The 16,629-nt window shown below is 45.9% G+C and overlaps 4 protein-coding genes across 6 annotated transcripts; 1 reads left to right on the top strand and 3 right to left on the bottom strand.

Annotated features, from left to right (window-relative positions):
- Positions 1–448: 448 nt before the first annotated feature.
- On the bottom strand, positions 449–2,083 carry LOC124201046 (single-strand selective monofunctional uracil DNA glycosylase-like). Its single transcript, XM_046597485.1, has 4 exons — positions 1,582–2,083; positions 1,190–1,453; positions 953–1,102; positions 449–882 (listed from the first exon to the last, which is right to left on the bottom strand). The coding sequence occupies exons 1-4, from the start codon at positions 1,945–1,947 to the stop codon at positions 748–750; spliced, it is 915 nt and encodes a 304-aa protein (XP_046453441.1). The 5' UTR covers positions 1,948–2,083; the 3' UTR covers positions 449–747.
- A 68-nt stretch (positions 2,084–2,151) lies between these two features.
- Positions 2,152–5,425, bottom strand: LOC124201043 (mothers against decapentaplegic homolog 4-like). Of its 2 annotated transcripts, XM_046597481.1 has the most exons (12): positions 5,192–5,425; positions 4,976–5,123; positions 4,816–4,920; positions 4,579–4,753; positions 4,226–4,516; positions 3,948–4,151; positions 3,586–3,873; positions 3,397–3,512; positions 3,187–3,323; positions 2,681–3,119; positions 2,534–2,616; positions 2,152–2,467 (listed from the first exon to the last, which is right to left on the bottom strand). In XM_046597481.1, exons 2-11 carry the CDS (start codon positions 5,105–5,107, stop codon positions 2,536–2,538), a joined length of 1,968 nt encoding a protein of 655 aa, XP_046453437.1. In that variant the 5' UTR covers positions 5,108–5,123; positions 5,192–5,425; the 3' UTR covers positions 2,152–2,467; positions 2,534–2,535. The 2 variants fall into 2 exon arrangements, with proteins under 2 accessions (XP_046453437.1, XP_046453436.1); XM_046597480.1 differs by having other exon boundaries at positions 2,152–2,616.
- A 353-nt stretch (positions 5,426–5,778) lies between these two features.
- On the bottom strand, positions 5,779–8,558 carry LOC124201044 (sialin-like). The gene is made up of 11 exons (XM_046597482.1): positions 8,297–8,558; positions 7,983–8,209; positions 7,767–7,903; positions 7,581–7,689; positions 7,320–7,503; positions 7,097–7,230; positions 6,862–7,011; positions 6,646–6,778; positions 6,397–6,569; positions 6,262–6,333; positions 5,779–6,190 (listed from the first exon to the last, which is right to left on the bottom strand). The coding sequence occupies exons 1-11, from the start codon at positions 8,373–8,375 to the stop codon at positions 5,960–5,962; spliced, it is 1,629 nt and encodes a 542-aa protein (XP_046453438.1). The 5' UTR covers positions 8,376–8,558; the 3' UTR covers positions 5,779–5,959.
- A 1,564-nt stretch (positions 8,559–10,122) lies between these two features.
- On the top strand, positions 10,123–16,408 carry LOC124201041. 2 transcript variants are annotated; one of them, XM_046597478.1, is made up of 11 exons: positions 10,123–11,067; positions 11,136–11,223; positions 11,294–11,407; positions 11,475–12,924; positions 13,692–13,816; positions 14,059–14,145; positions 15,262–15,388; positions 15,556–15,605; positions 15,728–15,753; positions 15,821–15,898; positions 15,981–16,408. In XM_046597478.1, exons 1-11 carry the CDS (start codon positions 10,938–10,940, stop codon positions 16,112–16,114), a joined length of 2,409 nt encoding a protein of 802 aa, XP_046453434.1. In that variant the 5' UTR covers positions 10,123–10,937; the 3' UTR covers positions 16,115–16,408. The 2 variants fall into 2 exon arrangements, with proteins under 2 accessions (XP_046453434.1, XP_046453433.1); XM_046597477.1 differs by having other exon boundaries at positions 10,137–11,067; positions 15,683–15,753.
- The last annotated feature ends 221 nt before the right edge of the window (positions 16,409–16,629 follow it).

Below are 16,629 nucleotides of genomic sequence, written 5' to 3'. Positions count from 1 at the left end.
TACAGTTGACACGCGCTCGATGACGATCATTCAGACTTAATAAAATAGCACGGGTACTTTCGTAGAAGGCTATATTGACTGATTGAAGTATATAAGGCCACAACCGTTTTGTCGGTTGTGGGGAAATTGATATTACTTTGGTTTCTTTCGTCCTATTCATCAAAAAGCGCCAATAAAGGAAGTGAAATCCTTCGTAGGGATTCTGTTGACCTCCTTTGTAAACTAGGCTTGTGATTGGCTGGCTCCATTCCATATGTCCCACCTATAGAAATGCCATCATGTCTTAATGAAAAGTTAACATAACAGTAAAACATTTAGTAATAAAACCCTTTACGTCGCGATTTGAAGGGATTAGTAGTGAATACGTACCGTTAATCTAACGACGTCCTAGGTAGAATCCTGTATTATTAGATTTTAAATATTTAAAAAAGGCGGGTAACCGCGCGCATTGACATATCAGCGAAATTGTATATTAATTCACTTCCACATTGAGATCCAAAAATTTAGAGAAACTAGAAATGTTAATATACAAATGCTAAATGACATCGCAACAATAAAAGGAAAGTTCCTTAACGAATATCTTTATATATGGCCTTGATTATAGCTTTTGAAGCAAGAAATTTAAAAATTTGTCAGATGGCTTATCCGAATTTTGAAAACAATTCACAACAATTACTGTAGCTTATTGAATAAGTTCGCAATGGTTGACTTGGACTTATTGAAAAACGAGATAATAGTACAAATAACTTAAATACATTGATGAAGCTGATCTCCTCTGACAATATGAAGAATGTTCATTTCTTGCATGGATTTCAGCACGGCTTCTTTCCATCCCTTGTTAGCAGATGGATTTATCGGGCTAGGGTGCAGAATGCAACCAATCTAATTTGATCAAACACAACAAGATATTAATGATTATCCACTGTTATTAGCTTATCAAAAGGGCCCGTACTGTAACGTTTAACGAGTTTTTTTTAACAGTCTCGCGTATGCGGTACTCGGCAAATTTGCCAATACCGATGACGATATCCACTTGAAGGACTGTGATGATCTGAGCAAGAGATGAGTCACACATTTCCATGATCGCCTGACGGTCCGATGACTTGGAAAAAAAACCCAACAAAAAGCAATAACCGCATTCATGAATAAGCAATAATTCAATACCCTGAAATCTGTGATTGAGTCATACTTTCAATTCCGGGGGCGTGATATTGCGACCACTAGTGTGCATGAAGCTCAATGGACAGTAGCTATAAACGAATGAATTTTTGAACATGTTTTCTGGAGTGATGCAGATGTCTCGAAAGAAACCCCAAAAGCGTTGGCCGCTAACCTCGGTACGTGGACATTGGAAGCCTTGGACACGACGCTGTGGATGCTCTACAGGCGGCTGACCCACAGTTCCGACAATTCCGAGCCAATCTTGGACCAATCTTGCAGCACCAAAAGGAATCTGAATCACACAACATAAGGACAATCAAATCGTAGGAAAAACATGGTTTATATGTTGACAGTTCACGCAGCCAAACAAACAGTGAAGTTGAATGCTGAATACAAATAAAAGTTATAAAATGTAATTACCCCAGTTTGAACCATACCCCATGGCCCTGGGTTCATGCCCACGAAAAGAATTTGTTTCTTTGTGTTTCCAAATTTGGTGACGAACATGGAGTGTGTTTCCCAAGCATAGTTTAGTGGATTGTAAACATAGGCCACTGGAGGGCTAAACAAGAGACGATTCAGCTCGTTGCTTAGCCTGCTCTCGATACTCAGAATTTGCACAGCAATCGAAGCCGTCGAGTTGTGTTGCCCTTGAAGTTCGTCCACTCCATGTTTCACCTCGCTCGACGTCATCCCGGTTGATGCATCCACGTAAGTAGGAACACTCAATACCGAATTACTGGCTGCTGACATTGTCGTACCTGCTGTCGCGTTAAACAAATCCATCGTCGAGCTGTATAGCAACAATATGATGGGCAGCTTGAAACAAAACAAAAACTAGCATTTGTTTGTTTTGCTTTTTTGGAACCAGAACAGCGCCATCTAGAAGCAGAAATATCACCTTCTTTGTTATTTTGTTGGAAACTTCAATTGCTGCTGCAAAAAAATGAAACGATCAAAATTGAATTATTAACAAGATAAAAACTTGTGTCAATTGTTATTTTCTTTTAATCGGCAGATTGAGTAGCCAAAAGTAAAAGTAACATATGGAAAACAGATGACGGGTCATGCAGTATTGCAGTTCTCACAAGACACACCAAGCATCAACAAATTTTTCGAAAGTGTCATCGAACATCAGAGAAGAAAGCGTTCTCTATTAACCAAAAAACAAACAAACAAAGGAGAATAGCTCTAGCCAATTCCCTGAGATGTCCAATACAGTCGTGGTACAAAAGGGGCAGTCGGCATGAATGCGAATGCTATTACACAATTGTGGCTCAATTTCTCAATCACTTTGACGCATTTACTGTATTAAAAAAAAAAGGGAAATTTATAAATTGCCAGTGCCGAAACAAAATGTACTAGCAGGCACTTTTATTCGTGAGGTCTCGGTCCATCGATGGGCATCGTGTGTAACACTTCGTCAAGTAACTGTAGCGCGCGGTGGAGATGAACCTGGACGGACAGAAAGGCGAACAATTAGAATTCCGACCGAGGGTAAATGAAAAATCAATGGTACCTCAATCCAGCAAGGGGTTTCCTTAATTGAGTTTCGTGGATAGTCGGGACCCCATCCTTTGACAAACGAGAGCCGGAGAATACAAAGTCTCCTCAAATCGTCTACGCCGATGCCGGCCGCGGCCGTTAAACTAATTGGCGGGGGCATTCCGGGAACATTGTTCGATCCGGGCATGTGTCCAGCTACGGCGGCAGCTTGGGCGGCGGCAGCAGCCTGGGCTGTGGCCGCCTGCTGCTGCATTTGCCCGTGACACTGCCTCAGGTCAAACACTTTGATGTAAGCCGAAGGATAGATTTTGTGAACGGCATCTCCGGGAGCTCGGCCGGCTTCTCGATCCAGATAGTAGCTCTGAACGAACACGCTGTGATCCGACAGGCAACGCAGCCAAACGTCTCCTTCTCCTCGCAGATCCAATTGTACTCCTTTGCCAATATGCAAACTAAAGAAAAAAGCGACGACGAAATATGAGATGAAATTGGAGTTGAAACATTTGAAAACAAAATTACCGGGCCCTCTCACTCTGGTCAGTTCGGTGGACGTTGCTCAGGGCTCCTAGGCAAAAGCGATCACCGCCCGAGGGATCAACGTATCCATCAACAGTCACCGTCGGACAAGACGACGGAACCTTAAACGTTTCTCCCACCTAGACGGAATAAAAAGAAAAAAACTGAAATTGAAAACTGATTTGGATATCGAATAATATCCGCTCAGCTAACCTGCGTGTCCAATTCGAAATAGGCAACCGAACACCAAAATTCGGGCACAGGTTGCGAGGACAGAGCGGCCTGGACTCCCAAATCGTGTTGCTGCACTGCAGGTGTCTGATGGGGCCCTGTTAAAAGATTGTTAGCGGTGGATTATTTTGACGTTTCAAAGATGATGAAATCATGTTTTTGATTGCATACAGTAGCTCGGGTGGTGATTCCTGGGATCGGGGGGTTGCATCGTTTGGGTGTACGTTAAAGTGCTGTTGCCTGTCCAGGTTCCCTGTCCACTGACACCAGCCCCGGTAGGCGGGCACGGTACGGGGCCAGAGCCCACAACGGGTTGATTGCTCATAGCAACCAGAGGAGGAGGCACACTTTGTGGTGGAACATAACTCTGTTGCTGACCAACTGAGTTTTGAGGAGTCAGCGGTTGGAACCCGTTTTGCTGGAGATTGTGAGGTGACATGGGAATCAAATTCCCTGAACCTAAAGAAAACAAAACGAAAGTTAGCATCGCATAAACGTTTTTTCCTGTAAAGCCAAAAGCTTTTGTTTTTTACTTGGAGGCATGTCATTTCCGAAAAAGACTTGGTGATGATCGTTTGATGAAGCATTCCCTTGCGGAGTAGGTGTGGGAATGCTGTGCTGTTGTTGTTGTTGCACTTGCTGCTGCTGCTGTTGTTGCTGCTGCTGCACTTGCTGTTGTTGTACTTGCTGCTGCTGCTGCATGTTATGAGGAGGGCTGGTGGGACTACTAGGCGGCACTAAAAAAAGGCGAACCGATTTGTTATTCATCATTGTTACGCAATCGACAGTTGCACAATGAAATGCTGTTTACATTGCCCTTGATTTTGCGACGGATGTGGCATCATGGAAGAAAAGGTGGGAGTAGGAGGAGGCCCATGATGTTGTATCGTCTGAGGCGGTGGCTGCTGTTGCTGCAACGGAGGAGGTATTTGCGGAACGACTCCCGATACACCAGGTGTCGACATTCCCATTCCCATTTGAGGTTGAGAATGGCCAACGCCACTTCCATCTATATCCATGCTTCGCGAAAGATATTCGTCCTTAACCATTGCGCCAGATGAAGAAGCTCCTCCAGATGGTTGCAAACTCAGGCTCGAGAGATCTACAATACAAATAAAATGACGTAATGCAAGTGCATTTTATAAATATTAGAAAACAGCTTACCAATTCCAGGTGAAACAACCCGTTCATAATGATATGGGTTCACACAAACTGAATCACATTTGAGGTCGAAAGCAAACTGGCAAAATTTGACATGTTTTAGCTCGTTTTTATGCAAATCAGGCCATCTCCAAATTCTGGCATAGATAACATGTGGGAATCCTTTCCTTCCAGCCACCTAAAAGTTTGATTGTTTTAGGGAATGATGTGTTGATGCAAAAGGTGTAAGTGAAAAATTACCTGCAGCCTCCCATCTAGTGTCCGTTGAATGGTGACACACTTGCTGGGGTGTGCTCCATTGGTGGTTATCGCAGTAATCAAACTGTCAAGTTCATCTCTCTTTTCCTAGAACAAGGTCCCGTTATTAGTTAAGAAAATGTGTCGACAGAATAGTTATTACCTTCAGCTTTTTGACAAGGCTCTCAATGGCACGCTTGGAGAAACCTTCACTCTCCCCCCCTTGACGATGGCACATCAAACTGTGAACGATACTGAGACAGGCATCAGCACTGGTGGGTGAACTGCTTGCCATCCTGGGCTTCCCTTATCTGAATGACATGATTGTTTCAAACGTTATATTAGTTAACCGTCAGGGTTGATATATTTGAAAACATACCTGCTGGGCGGATTAAATAATCCTGCCACCTCGCTAACGTCAAACTTTTTCGAAATACAAACGAAACAAAAATATCAAAGTCTGAGTTGACAGACTGAACGATACAAATTCAAGTGTTGTATTGCACGACAATCACATAATACTTTCGTAACGTGCCAATTTTCTAAATCTGCTCTGCTTAAAACTTGATCAACACAAAAACGCCTTGTACCTACGACTCCATGATGTGACGGGTGGACGTTGCCAGATCTCCGGCGACTGTCTGGCGCCAAACGAAAAATTCAAAGCAAAATTATTACCCTCCAGGCTAAAATACCGTGTCACCCCCCCTCCACTTTCTTATAATAATATCTCGAGTCCAACAATTGTCCTTTTTATGGCGTTCAAAACAAGTCCAAGTTCAAAACTCGTTTTCCCTTTGAATTTCCTACTTAGATCAGTTGGTGTGGTGATGTTGGATGATATAAGGTGTGGCCGATTAGTCATTCGCATATAAAAACCACTCCTTTTATAAAGAAGGTCGCGTCCTCTTTGTTTGTTCATTATTCTCAATCTGGTTTTTATGATTTCCCAATTACAATTCGCCATTAGGATGATTTAAAAAATTGTATTTTAAATAATTTTGTCTTTTAGTGGTTCAATTTTATAAGAAACAACGTGGAAATTAAATTCGTAGTTTTGTTCACTCTTCGTCGTGCCGTATTATAAAATGCTCTGATGAATTTCAACAATATTGAAAAAGTAAAAAAAAAATTAAGAAAACGATTCTCATGAAATCTCCGGTCGGCTAGACGGAACGGGAGATTGAAACAATTGGCGGGCGTCTTCTTTCCCGTCGTCGTCGATCTCGGCCGCGGCCGTTGTAATAATCTTCGGAGTAGTTGGGTGGTGGGACCATTTTTGTCGCTCGCTCGTCCCGAAAATGAGATAAATCATCGCCCCCAAAACATAAAGAGATCCGCTGATGTAGAAAACGTTGGCCCATTCACCCGCCGTCCCCTTTGTCAAGTCAAGATAAAAACAGAATGATTACAATCACAAATAAAGTCAATAAAAATTGAATCGAGTACCGTCGGCGTGAGATAGGCGATGGCGATGGGAGAAACGAACCCGGGAACGGTTCCTATCGTGTTCGAGATGCCCTTGAACGATCAATCCATAATTTAATATAGAAATTGTCAAAACTGTTGTGTAACATGTATCACCTGGAGGACGCCAGAGTATTGGGGGGCCAGGTCGATGTTGGAGAACATAAAACCGCCCATGATGGCGATTTCACTACCGGCCTGAGTCAAAGCCAATAAGAAAACGGCCACATAGCGCCATTCGGACGTCAGTTGGCCAACAGCGAAGAAGCTGATGGCCGGTAGCAGGAAACCTTGTTTTTTATTACAAATTGATTTTAAAAGAAATGCCCCAAAATTATAATTTGGCGACCAAGGGTTATTACGAACCGACGGTGTTGAATATTTTCCTAAGCCAAGTGACGGACAAGAATTGCTTGGCACGACACCAGTCGAAGAATTTGCCGGCCACAAGATGGACAACCAGGGCCGTTGCGTAAGGCATCGACGAGAGTAGTCCGTTCTAACGACATAATAAAATTGAAATTGAATTGGGGAATTGATGGGTATAGTAGGACATGAGGAAGGTGGATATTAATATAGTACCTGGGTGATGTCAAACTTGAGAGCCTCTTTCATGAAGATGGGCAGGCCGGAGATGAGAGTGTAGAATCCCCAGTTGAGGCAAAATTGGCAAATGTTGATGGTATGGACGGGACCGGAGGTCAGGATCCCCTTCCACGGGATACTGTTGTACTATATAAATGATATTCATTCATCAAATTGGATTAAATGTCCACAACATAAGGAAACACAAAAGAGAGATGAAGTGATTGCTGACCTTTTTGCCGGGCTGTTTTTTGAGGCAATAGGGCTCCAAATAGGCCAGCTCCTCGGCGGAGATGCGCGGATGAGTGTCGGGCGAGTCGTGAATGAGGAAAATGGCCAGCACGACCCAAACGAGCCCAAACAAGCCTATTATGACATGGAAAGTGGTTGTCGTCATTCGATTAGTCTCAAAGTGGACGGCCAAATAGCAATTGAGTATAAGGTATGGTATATACCCGACAGGTAGAAGATGGACGGCCAGCCGCCAGCGAATCCGTACTCGCACAAGAATCCCGACAGCGGGAACGTGATTGAACTGCCCAGCGTGAAACCGGCAAAGGCCAGGCCAATTAACGTCCCCCGTTCGTCGGGCGCCGACCAGCGGGAGAAAAGCGGCTGGATCGTCGGTAAAGCCATTCCCTTTTTATTATAACATAATGAAATGACAAATTATATAACTGTATCTATAACATTTTTTAAAATGAAATGATTCATACGGAAGTCAATCCCAGGAGGAGTCGCAAGGTGAAAAAGAGTTGACTCGACTGGGCGGCGATTGGCGACAGGAGACTAATGAAACTCATCACCGACATGACCATAATCAATCTGTCAAATATTATCGAATTTCAATACAGTTGGATACAATATTACGGTTAGTATTATATAACACGAGATGTACGTACATGAGTTTGCTGCCGGCAATTCGATCGCTGATCCATCCGCCAAAAATTTGAGTGGCACCGAATCCGTAATAAAAGGCGCTCAACATGCTGCCCTGCATTTCTTTACTCCAATCCAGTCCAGCAGCAAGTTCTTCTTCCTATATCGACCGCCAAATATGAGCATGCCAAGTGGTTTCATATAACGGCATTTATTTGCATATAGTCCTGGGCACTCACCTGATGCTGGTCGTCGTCGTCGTAGGTCAAATCGTACGGGCGGGAGCTGCTGGTGGCGTTGCCGATGGTGACGTTGACTGGACGGTTGATTGGCTGACGGACCATACAAACGAGAGCAAAACTCAAGTTGAGTCGCATCAGGAAAAAGCCCAGGGTGGCCGCCAAGCACATCAGGGCCAGGTTCAACCGACAACTCGGCCACAGACGGGCACGACGTCGCATCAATGCTGCCGCCCAATATTTCATTTCGAATTTTATTTTCTTAGCCAATAATTTATGCAAATTGAATTGAATAAAGATAGAAAATGAATTACGTGCGAACGAGGATTCCGTCGGGCAACTGCTGGCGGTCGAGATTTTGCGCAGGGCTTCCATGTCTTCGTCGACGGCCATTGTTTAAACAAATCAAAACCAAAAGTGTTGATAAGAAGGAGAGAGAGTGTGTGTTGGGCCAGCTAGCAGAAGAAAGAAAGGAACTTTCGTAGTTGGCTGTTGACTGGGCAATGCTTCGTCTTACCAGCCGCCCCGCCAGTTACCTGACCCGCAGCCCAGGCAGCAGCACCTATCAATGAACACACGGTGCAAAGTCCTCCCGGGGGCCCCGTTTTTCCCAAGGTTTTTCCCCAGCACTTCCCATTTCCATTGCGAAATCTCCCAATTATATTCCAAGACAATGTCGTGATCTCTTTTCTTTTGTGCAGAGCAAAAAACCCCGCCCACCTGCGGGTTTAGTGAGAAAGAAAATATGAACGTCATAGGTGGAATGGATGACGTCAATGCAAATTCATTTCCATCAACCGGACGTCTAGCAATTCTTCAAATGGGCATATGTCAAACTAGGCTATAATGTTTGTGAAAAAATGCATTGATAGCTGATGATGGACAGCTGGTCGGGGTAGTAGGACCCGATGTGTTTGGTCTAGATAATGGGCTGCTCGATCTTGGCCCACATTCCCGCCGAGTGTGTGTCTATAGAGCCGAATGCTGGGAAACGGGACACGCGTTCGGGTGTTGTTGGCTGATGTGCCAGATGCCTGGACTGGACCCGCGATGACGACGTGATCGCTGCTGCTTTATCGTTCCCCCCCCCCCCCCCCGGTTCTAGTATATAGTCGACTGGTTGGTTCGGTTCGGTTGGATGTTGTTATGGGGGTCATGGTGAAAGTGCCAGTGCCTCCTTCATCTTCTACTGGGCTGCTGCTTGGCCGGCGTGAGTTACCACCAGCGCGTCCTACATTTCACGTGAACGCACCAAGGACACTTTCTCCTCTCCTCCGGGAAAAAGAATCAAAATTTTAAAAGAAAAGCCAAAAAGAAAATAATGGGGTTGTTGTTGTTGTTGCTCTTTTCTTTGGCCATCAAAGGAGATCCATTGATGAACGTTCGGCCTCTACTACGTGTGGAACATATGCAAATGAAGCTGGCGTGATTCATTGGAGAGATCCCAATGGCTCATATCGAAAAAGGGCGCACTACGTACATAGGACGAGAGAGATATATATAGTGCGCCATGAAGATGAATGGCCGGAACTATCCATCCTCATCAAGTGTGCGCGCGGATGTGTGTTGTGGTGTGTGTATTAGTAGTGCACGACACAGGGAAAGGTTAGACCAGACCAGCAGGGGCGGCCGTTTATTTCTAGTTGGGAGGGGGAATAAAACAAGGGAGAAGGAGGGACGTATGAGAGCGGAGGGCGTTGGCCTAATTAAACGAAAAAAGCTGCAACAAACATATCACGCAATCAGCAACCGCGACGGGGTCGGTCCCGCAATCTCTTTTGTGGTTGCGCGTCTTTAATAAAGAAAAGGACCCCCCCAGGCGGGAGGAGGGGGGGGTCAGCCCTGGAAGGAATGGCGTCATCGACAGCAGATTAAATGACACCACTCACGCCGAGTCCCGCATATAAGAGCTGCAAAACGAATCAGTTGAATCATCCCAATTTATTTTTTAAAAAAATTCAAAGTCGCGGGAGTGGGGGGGGTCAACGTTCCCGGGGTGATGCGAATTCCGGATGCGAATTTTGCGCAGCAGCACCGGCCCATTAGCAACGTCGGACGGGAAAAAAAAGAATAAATTCCTTTTATGTAATGAGAAAATTGTTGGGAGGTGGTTTCTGTTTAGCCCTAATTTCTCTGAAATGTTTCGCTGATGGGCGAGAGAGAAGAGAGAGGGAAACGGGACTGGTCAAAATATAAACAAACAAAGTCTGAAACTGCTGCTGGAAAAAAAAAATAAGGGAGGGATGGGAAGAAGTTCAAAGTGTCAAGTCGTTCATCTCAAACAACCCCGGCCCTGTAAGCTGTAGGAGATGAAGGAGAACTGCTGGGCCAGCAGCAGCGACGACTCGTTAGTGTGGCTGTTTCGCTCCTTGTCGTAACTCGTCCAGTCTCTCTCCCAGACATTTTGTCTTCTTGCCCGTTTACCAACGCAACAACATCGGCCGGGAAAAGACGAAATTCAATTTGACATTTTGCAAGTGCCAGTTACAATTTGTGGGATTGTACATTTGAAATTTGTTACTTGATTGTGGTTGTGTGACGCCGGGATTATCTGTTTTCATTCGTCGTTGCCAGCAACCAGTGAGGGACCAGCGTGAGAAAGTGAACGAGAGACGGAAACATTTGGTCCAGTCGAGTCGAGAGGAGAAGAAGAAGAGCCAAAAGGGGGTGGTGGGGTTGGGTGGGGTGTGTGTGTGTGTTGGGGGTGAAAGAAAAGAAAAATATTAGGAAAAAAAAGGACCGAGGGCAGCAGAAGAGCAGACTGTGGAGGGTTTTTATATTCACGGTGGTCGTCGTGAATGTCTGGAACGGCGACTCAACAGACAAGCCAAAAGAGAAGAAAATTAAATTCACGCGGCGGGAAATAATTCCAAAAAGTTTTTCCACCCATTTAATATCAAGAATTATTGTTTCAGTTGGAATTAATTACATCAGGAAATAGAGAAATCAAAGAAGATGCAACTGGGAATATTTGTGTTGGTCGTCGTGTTGGTGGCGGATGTCGGCCGGGCGGCCATCCTGGACCCCATGACGGCCATGAAGGACGACATCTCGCGGATCAAAGTCATGATGGAAACAGTCGGAGGTAATCCTCATTTGATTATTATTATGTAACAATTAATTTAGAATAAATGACTTGATGCAATTCATAAGAGCGAATGGAACGTTTCAACGATTTGTACCTCAACAAGTTGGAGACTCGTCTGCTCAACAGCGCCACTTCCCTGGCCCACATCGACAGGTATGATTGCGTCATTTTGAATTGAAATTAAATTATACTTAATTATAATTAAATGGAAATGAAATTGCAGCAACGTGAAGAATTTGCAAGAAAGGGCCCACGTCTGGGACACGTTCCAGTTGCACGTCTCGGCCTGGAACGAGCAGATCAAATCGGTCGACAAGAAACTCGACATTTTGAGCAGGTCCCCCAATAATTTCCCTTTCATCTAATTCATTTCAAATTAAAAAAAATAAGTTTAATGAAAACAGGGGAGCAGAGAAATGGGAAATCATCGACGAGAAAATGGCGACGCTGTTGCCGCTGGACGACCGGCTGACCAAATTGATGACGAAATTACAAGAAACGGACGCCAAAGTGGCCGAGATCCAGCAGAAACTCAACAGCAACAACAAAAGCGGTGGAACAAACGGTAATAACGGAGCGGCAGGGACGGCCATGGCCAGCAACGCCGAGGCGCCGCTCTTCTCCGAGTACACCAGTCGTGGCGTCCTCAGCGCCTTAAAGGACATTGAAATCAAAGTCAATAAAATCGCCAACGGCGACAGTACGTCCAACGGCTCACCCAACGGCCACCACCACCAACAGACGGACAAAACCAACGGCCGCTCATCCAGGGACAACGAGCTGCTGCTGGAACTGCAACAAAAGACGTTCGACGTCGTCAACGACGTGGCCGGCAAAGTCGACTTTATCCTGGACAGGACGCCCGTCGTCGTCGGCAATAATAAGCGCCAAAACGGCGGTGGCGGCGGAGGTGGTAAACAGGCGGCCCAGGGCCTGGACAGCGACAATTCCGAAGATGTTTACGACGATGGAGATTCGGATTATTCGACCACCAATGGCGGAGAAAATAACGGCGGAGGAAATGGAAATGGAAACGGAGGAATGAACGGAGCGGCTGAACGGTCGTTCGTGAAAACGTGGCGGCGGATGCTGCAGCCGGTCAGACGGGCCAACCAGAAATTCGGTTCCCTGGACAAGATGCTGGTCCAGTTGGAAAAGATGGTCAACGCCAGTTCGGCATTGGTCCGTCGCGACGCCGAGGTGCGTGAAATCACCGACGACTTGGCGGCCCTGCTGGAATGTTGTCGCGGCAACGACGTCGGATGGCGCGGATTGACCAAGAGCCTCGAGGCCCTGGGCGAGGCCATCAAGGCCGGACAGACGGCCGAGAACCAGTGCGTAAACGAGGCCGACTTGCAAACGCGGTTGCAGCACACGCAGACGGAATTGGTCCGCCAGATGGGCGACGCCTTCAAGGAGCAGATGACGGCCGGCGTCGATCGCATCCGCCAGACTTGCATTGGCCAGCGCAAGAAATCCCTGGCCGTCAGTCACAATCACCAACAAAGTGGCGGTGGTGGAAACGGGACGGGCCAGTACCTGGGATTGACGGGCGATGGCGACGAGTCGACGACGGAAGGGGCCGTGGCGTCGCAGGGCCAGGCGACGCCCGTCGGTCCCGACTCGGCCAGCGGCGGCGGTGGCAAACGAACGGACGTGAAACAATCGACGCCGTCGTCGTCGGTGGGTGGAGCGGGAGGAAAGACGGGCGTGCGCGGGTGCCACGACTTGCGGCTGGCCGGCGAGACGGAAACGCGGACGTACTCGCTGGCGTCGGGCAAAGAATTGAACGAAGGCGGGCGGGATTACAACACGAGATTCTGCGACATGACCACAGATGGCGGCGGATGGACGGTGAGACTTTCTTTCCCGTTCCAATTTTTTCTTTTTTTTCTAAAATAATAAAAACATTTCCGGCCGGAATAATCGAATTAATGAGACACAGCCCAGGTACTGTTATTACATCAGCGCCGGAAGCGTTGGTGAATTAATTCAGGGGACTTGATATTCATAACCTTTTTGGTATGACGTTGAAATGGGATCAACTTTGAATTGCGTTTTTGATATTACGTCGTGGTGACCCGAGCCGGAAGGAGAAAAAGAAACCCGATCCAGCAGAGTCTCCGATATGTCACTGGAATGTCGAATGCGATTGGCGGATGCCATGTGGAAACTATTAGGTCGATCGTGGTAGCATTTCATGTTGTTGTCCAGTCGGATTTGATTCGACGTCTAATCACAGACTAAAAGGAGGAGGGGGAGAGTAGCAATCGGTCCGGTCTTATCAGTTTATGGCGTGACTCCCGTCGTCTGCTGCATCCATCATTCTCATCACAAGTCCATCATTTCCATTTTTTTTCACGTGGGAAGCCGATATGCTGGACTCAACTTTTTTGTCTATTCCACCTGCCCAGTGTTTGCCCAGTTGACTTTTTTGTGGGTGGTCTACTGGGACTATATGTGTGTGCCGTGTGGGCGCGTGCCGACATGTTGGGCCTACACGTAAATTACAAGGGGTGAATGTCCTGTGCGGATGATAGAAAATAATAAGATGGATGGCCGGTTGATATTGCCCGTCTCTCTACTTATTCTCCTGTTGTGTTGTCTGTTGTGTGTGGCAGGTGATTCAACGTCGAGGAGATTACGGACTGCCGCGGGAGAATTTCTCCGTCAATTGGCGCGACTATAAACTCGGATTTGGACAGCTGGATCGCGAGTTCTGGTTCGGCAACGATTTTATCCACAGGTCCGTCCTCCTTCTACTCCTTTTTATTTTGTCTCTTCATTTCATCAACGTCCGGCCGGTGGACTGCCGGTCTAAATGGTTGTCTACGACGACAACCCAAATCCACACCACCGCTAGCACAGCCGCTGACGCCATTTTGATTCTTTTGATTTTCTTATTGTTGCCCACGTCGAAAACACCAAACAATTTCATTTATTTCTATTTTCTGTTTTATTCTTCTGGTGTGCCGATTGTTGTTGCAGATTAACCAACGAACACGACGTGGTGCTGCGCGTGGAACTGTGGGACTTTGAGGACGGCCACGTCTACGCCGACTACGAATCATTCAGGTAAAAATTCACTAAGAAAAACAATCGGCCGTGAATATCGACCGTCGACGATATAAAAATGCCCTGGAAACTCTGATGACGCCAATGACACAAAATGGCGCGTCTACAATCATTCCCGTTTCGTCTTTTCCATTTCCCAATTTTCTATTTTTTCCCGCCCGTTGGCTGATGCTGTATCGCCAAGGTGCGTCGATGATGACGAAGACGAGTGAAAAGACTTTTTTGATTCCCGAAACACTACGGGAATTTTGTCCTCCCAATCGCTGGCGTCATCGTTCGATTTTCTTTTCTTCCCCCCCCTTCTGGGTTGTTTTGTTGGTTGGTTTTTGATTGTTTGTCATCATCTCCGCCGGGGTTACAACACGATGGGACGACGTGAATCGATGCTGCCACAGGGAGAGAAAAAGAGAAGAGAAAAGCAAATAGTTTTGACAAGTTTTCCTTTTTCTTCTATTTCTCCCCACCAATCGGTAATGGAATGCAAAGGCCAAAATTGTTTGTGTGTGTCAAGGTAAGAAGCGGAATAAGGCAATACGTAGACACTAGTCTACTGTTTGTGTGTGAGGGGAAGGGGAGCAACGGTTGATTGCCTCCGCCGCTATATGGACTCTCTCTTCTTCTTTTTCTTTCCTCTCCATCCAGCGGCCGCATCATCCGCTCGCACCATTCCGGGGTCGCCTGTGAGCTCATTTTTATTCTACCTCCACCACCACCATCACCGCATCTCTTTTTCTCTTCTTTTTATTTTTCGGTTGTTGTTGTTGTTGTTGTTATTTCCATTTCCTCTTTCCTCCTCCTCCTCTTCCTCTTCTTCCACCTTGTTCTCTCTCTCCTAGTTCTCTCGACAGAAAATATTCCGGTCGTTCACCTTCCTCTTCCTACGTGCACTTTTTCTCTGTCGATTGATTTCCTATTCTTCTTCCGTTTTAATATTGGCGTTGCTAATAGTCCCCTCCAGGCCATTTATATTTCACTAAATTATTTCATTTTTTAATTTTTTTTAATTAAAAAAAAAATATGTTGGAATTCCGGATTGACGTGTCTACCGGATTTCCGCCTGCTGGCCAACAACAACAACAACAACAACTGGGTGAAAACGACCAAACGAACGAACAGGGTGGACAGCGAAGAGGACCTGTATCGACTGTGGGTGGAGGGATACCAAGGCAACGCCACCGATTCGCTGGGCTCGCACAACGGCTACGCGTTCAGCACTTTCGATCGCGACAATGACGAGGCTCCCGTGAGTTTACATCAGCACTCCTTCTTTTTTTTCACCTTATTCTTATCTCCCACCCCCCGTTTCCGTTATCTACTAATACCCAATGACAACAAAAAAACAAGTGCAACAACCAACGGGATTTTCTCTGTTCATTTTATTTTATTTTATTTAATTATTTTGTCATGTAGCCTTGCTGCCCTTGCGCTCCGGCTTACGGCGGAGGATGGTGGTTCTACAGGTAACACATTGACATCTTTTAGTTAACGATTAATTAATTCAATACGAGTAATGACGAATTGGTTGTACGCACTTTGGCCTTTGGAATTTGAATCTGGTGGGCGGTAACTTGACGGCCAACAGCTGCTTCGAAGCCAATCTCAACGGAGGTATTAATCATTTTATTATTATTATTTAATAACGGGAAAATCAATTGACACAATTTTTTTTAAATAGAATATCACGTTAACCCGATCGAGAACGATTACTTCCGCGGTATCATTTGGGAACTCTGGCGCGGCGATTATTCGCTCCGTAATTTTTAATTCTCACCAATGAAATTTTAATCAAATTGTCTTGAATTGGAATTTGTTTGTTTTTTCCTAAATTGTGACAGGCGCCGTCGAGTTGAAGATTCGGCCGCACGATTTCCCGCGGATGCTGCCGCAGGTGACGAGCACGACGACAGCCACGCCCCTCCCGCCTGACCTGATGGGACCGGACGACACCTCCATTCCCGAAGATCCTTGATCATCCCGTATCGAAATACAAAAATTTCCTATTTTTATCTTAAACTAACACCCAAAAAAGAAGAAACTTGAAAGTACCAAAAAATAATCAGCTTTAGCTCCTCTCCCTCAACAACCAACAACAACAAAGTTCATTCCCCCCTCCTCACCTCCTCTTTTTTGTTTGTTTTTTTTTTGCCCCACCCAAAAATCTATAGGAACCTCCTCCCACCCTCACTATTCACTCCCGCTATCGAAAAAAGATGATATTTTATTATTGCGCAAACCACAAATGGAATACACACACAAACACACAACAGAAAATGAGACAAATCAACCAAAGGTGGATGGACATTTTGATGATACTATTGATTGCCAGACTTGGAAGCGTGATTGAATCACGCTCTGGCGATGCAGGGATATAATGTCAGATTCATTTTGATTATTCATTTGCTGCTGCTGTGGCCGGGATTGATTCCCATCACAAAAGGGACGACACAGATACACAGCACAGTCGTCGGGGTATATCCATCCGTG

This window comes from Daphnia pulex, chromosome 8, assembly GCF_021134715.1.
Source record: "Daphnia pulex isolate KAP4 chromosome 8, ASM2113471v1".
Lineage (NCBI taxonomy): Eukaryota > Metazoa > Arthropoda > Branchiopoda > Diplostraca > Daphniidae > Daphnia > Daphnia pulex.
Note: the sequence above shows the minus strand (reverse complement) of the source record. Positions and strands in the feature narration are given on the sequence as shown.

Coding starts and splice junctions, on each gene's coding strand:
- LOC124201043 (XM_046597480.1), bottom strand. CDS start 5,107: ATGGCAAGCAGTTCACCCACCAGTGCTGATGCCTGTCTCAGTATCGTT. Junction 4,754..4,815: donor CACTAGATGGGAGGCTGCAG/GTAATTTTTCAC, acceptor TCAAACTTTTAG/GTGGCTGGAAGGAAAGGATT. Junction 3,324..3,396: donor ATTTCGAATTGGACACGCAG/GTTAGCTGAGCG, acceptor TATTCCGTCTAG/GTGGGAGAAACGTTTAAGGT.
- LOC124201046 (XM_046597485.1), bottom strand. CDS start 1,947: ATGGATTTGTTTAACGCGACAGCAGGTACGACAATGTCAGCAGCCAGT. Junction 1,454..1,581: donor GGGGTATGGTTCAAACTGGG/GTAATTACATTT, acceptor TGTGTGATTCAG/ATTCCTTTTGGTGCTGCAAG. Junction 883..952: donor AAAACTCGTTAAACGTTACA/GTACGGGCCCTT, acceptor TGATCAAATTAG/ATTGGTTGCATTCTGCACCC.
- LOC124201044 (XM_046597482.1), bottom strand. CDS start 8,375: ATGGCCGTCGACGAAGACATGGAAGCCCTGCGCAAAATCTCGACCGCC. Junction 7,504..7,580: donor TCCTCCTGGGATTGACTTCC/GTATGAATCATT, acceptor TATAATAAAAAG/GGAATGGCTTTACCGACGAT. Junction 6,191..6,261: donor TCGCCTATCTCACGCCGACG/GTACTCGATTCA, acceptor GACTTGACAAAG/GGGACGGCGGGTGAATGGGC.
- LOC124201041 (XM_046597477.1), top strand. CDS start 10,938: ATGCAACTGGGAATATTTGTGTTGGTCGTCGTGTTGGTGGCGGATGTC. Junction 11,224..11,293: donor TCCCTGGCCCACATCGACAG/GTATGATTGCGT, acceptor ATGAAATTGCAG/CAACGTGAAGAATTTGCAAG. Junction 15,389..15,555: donor GCGACAATGACGAGGCTCCC/GTGAGTTTACAT, acceptor TTTGTCATGTAG/CCTTGCTGCCCTTGCGCTCC.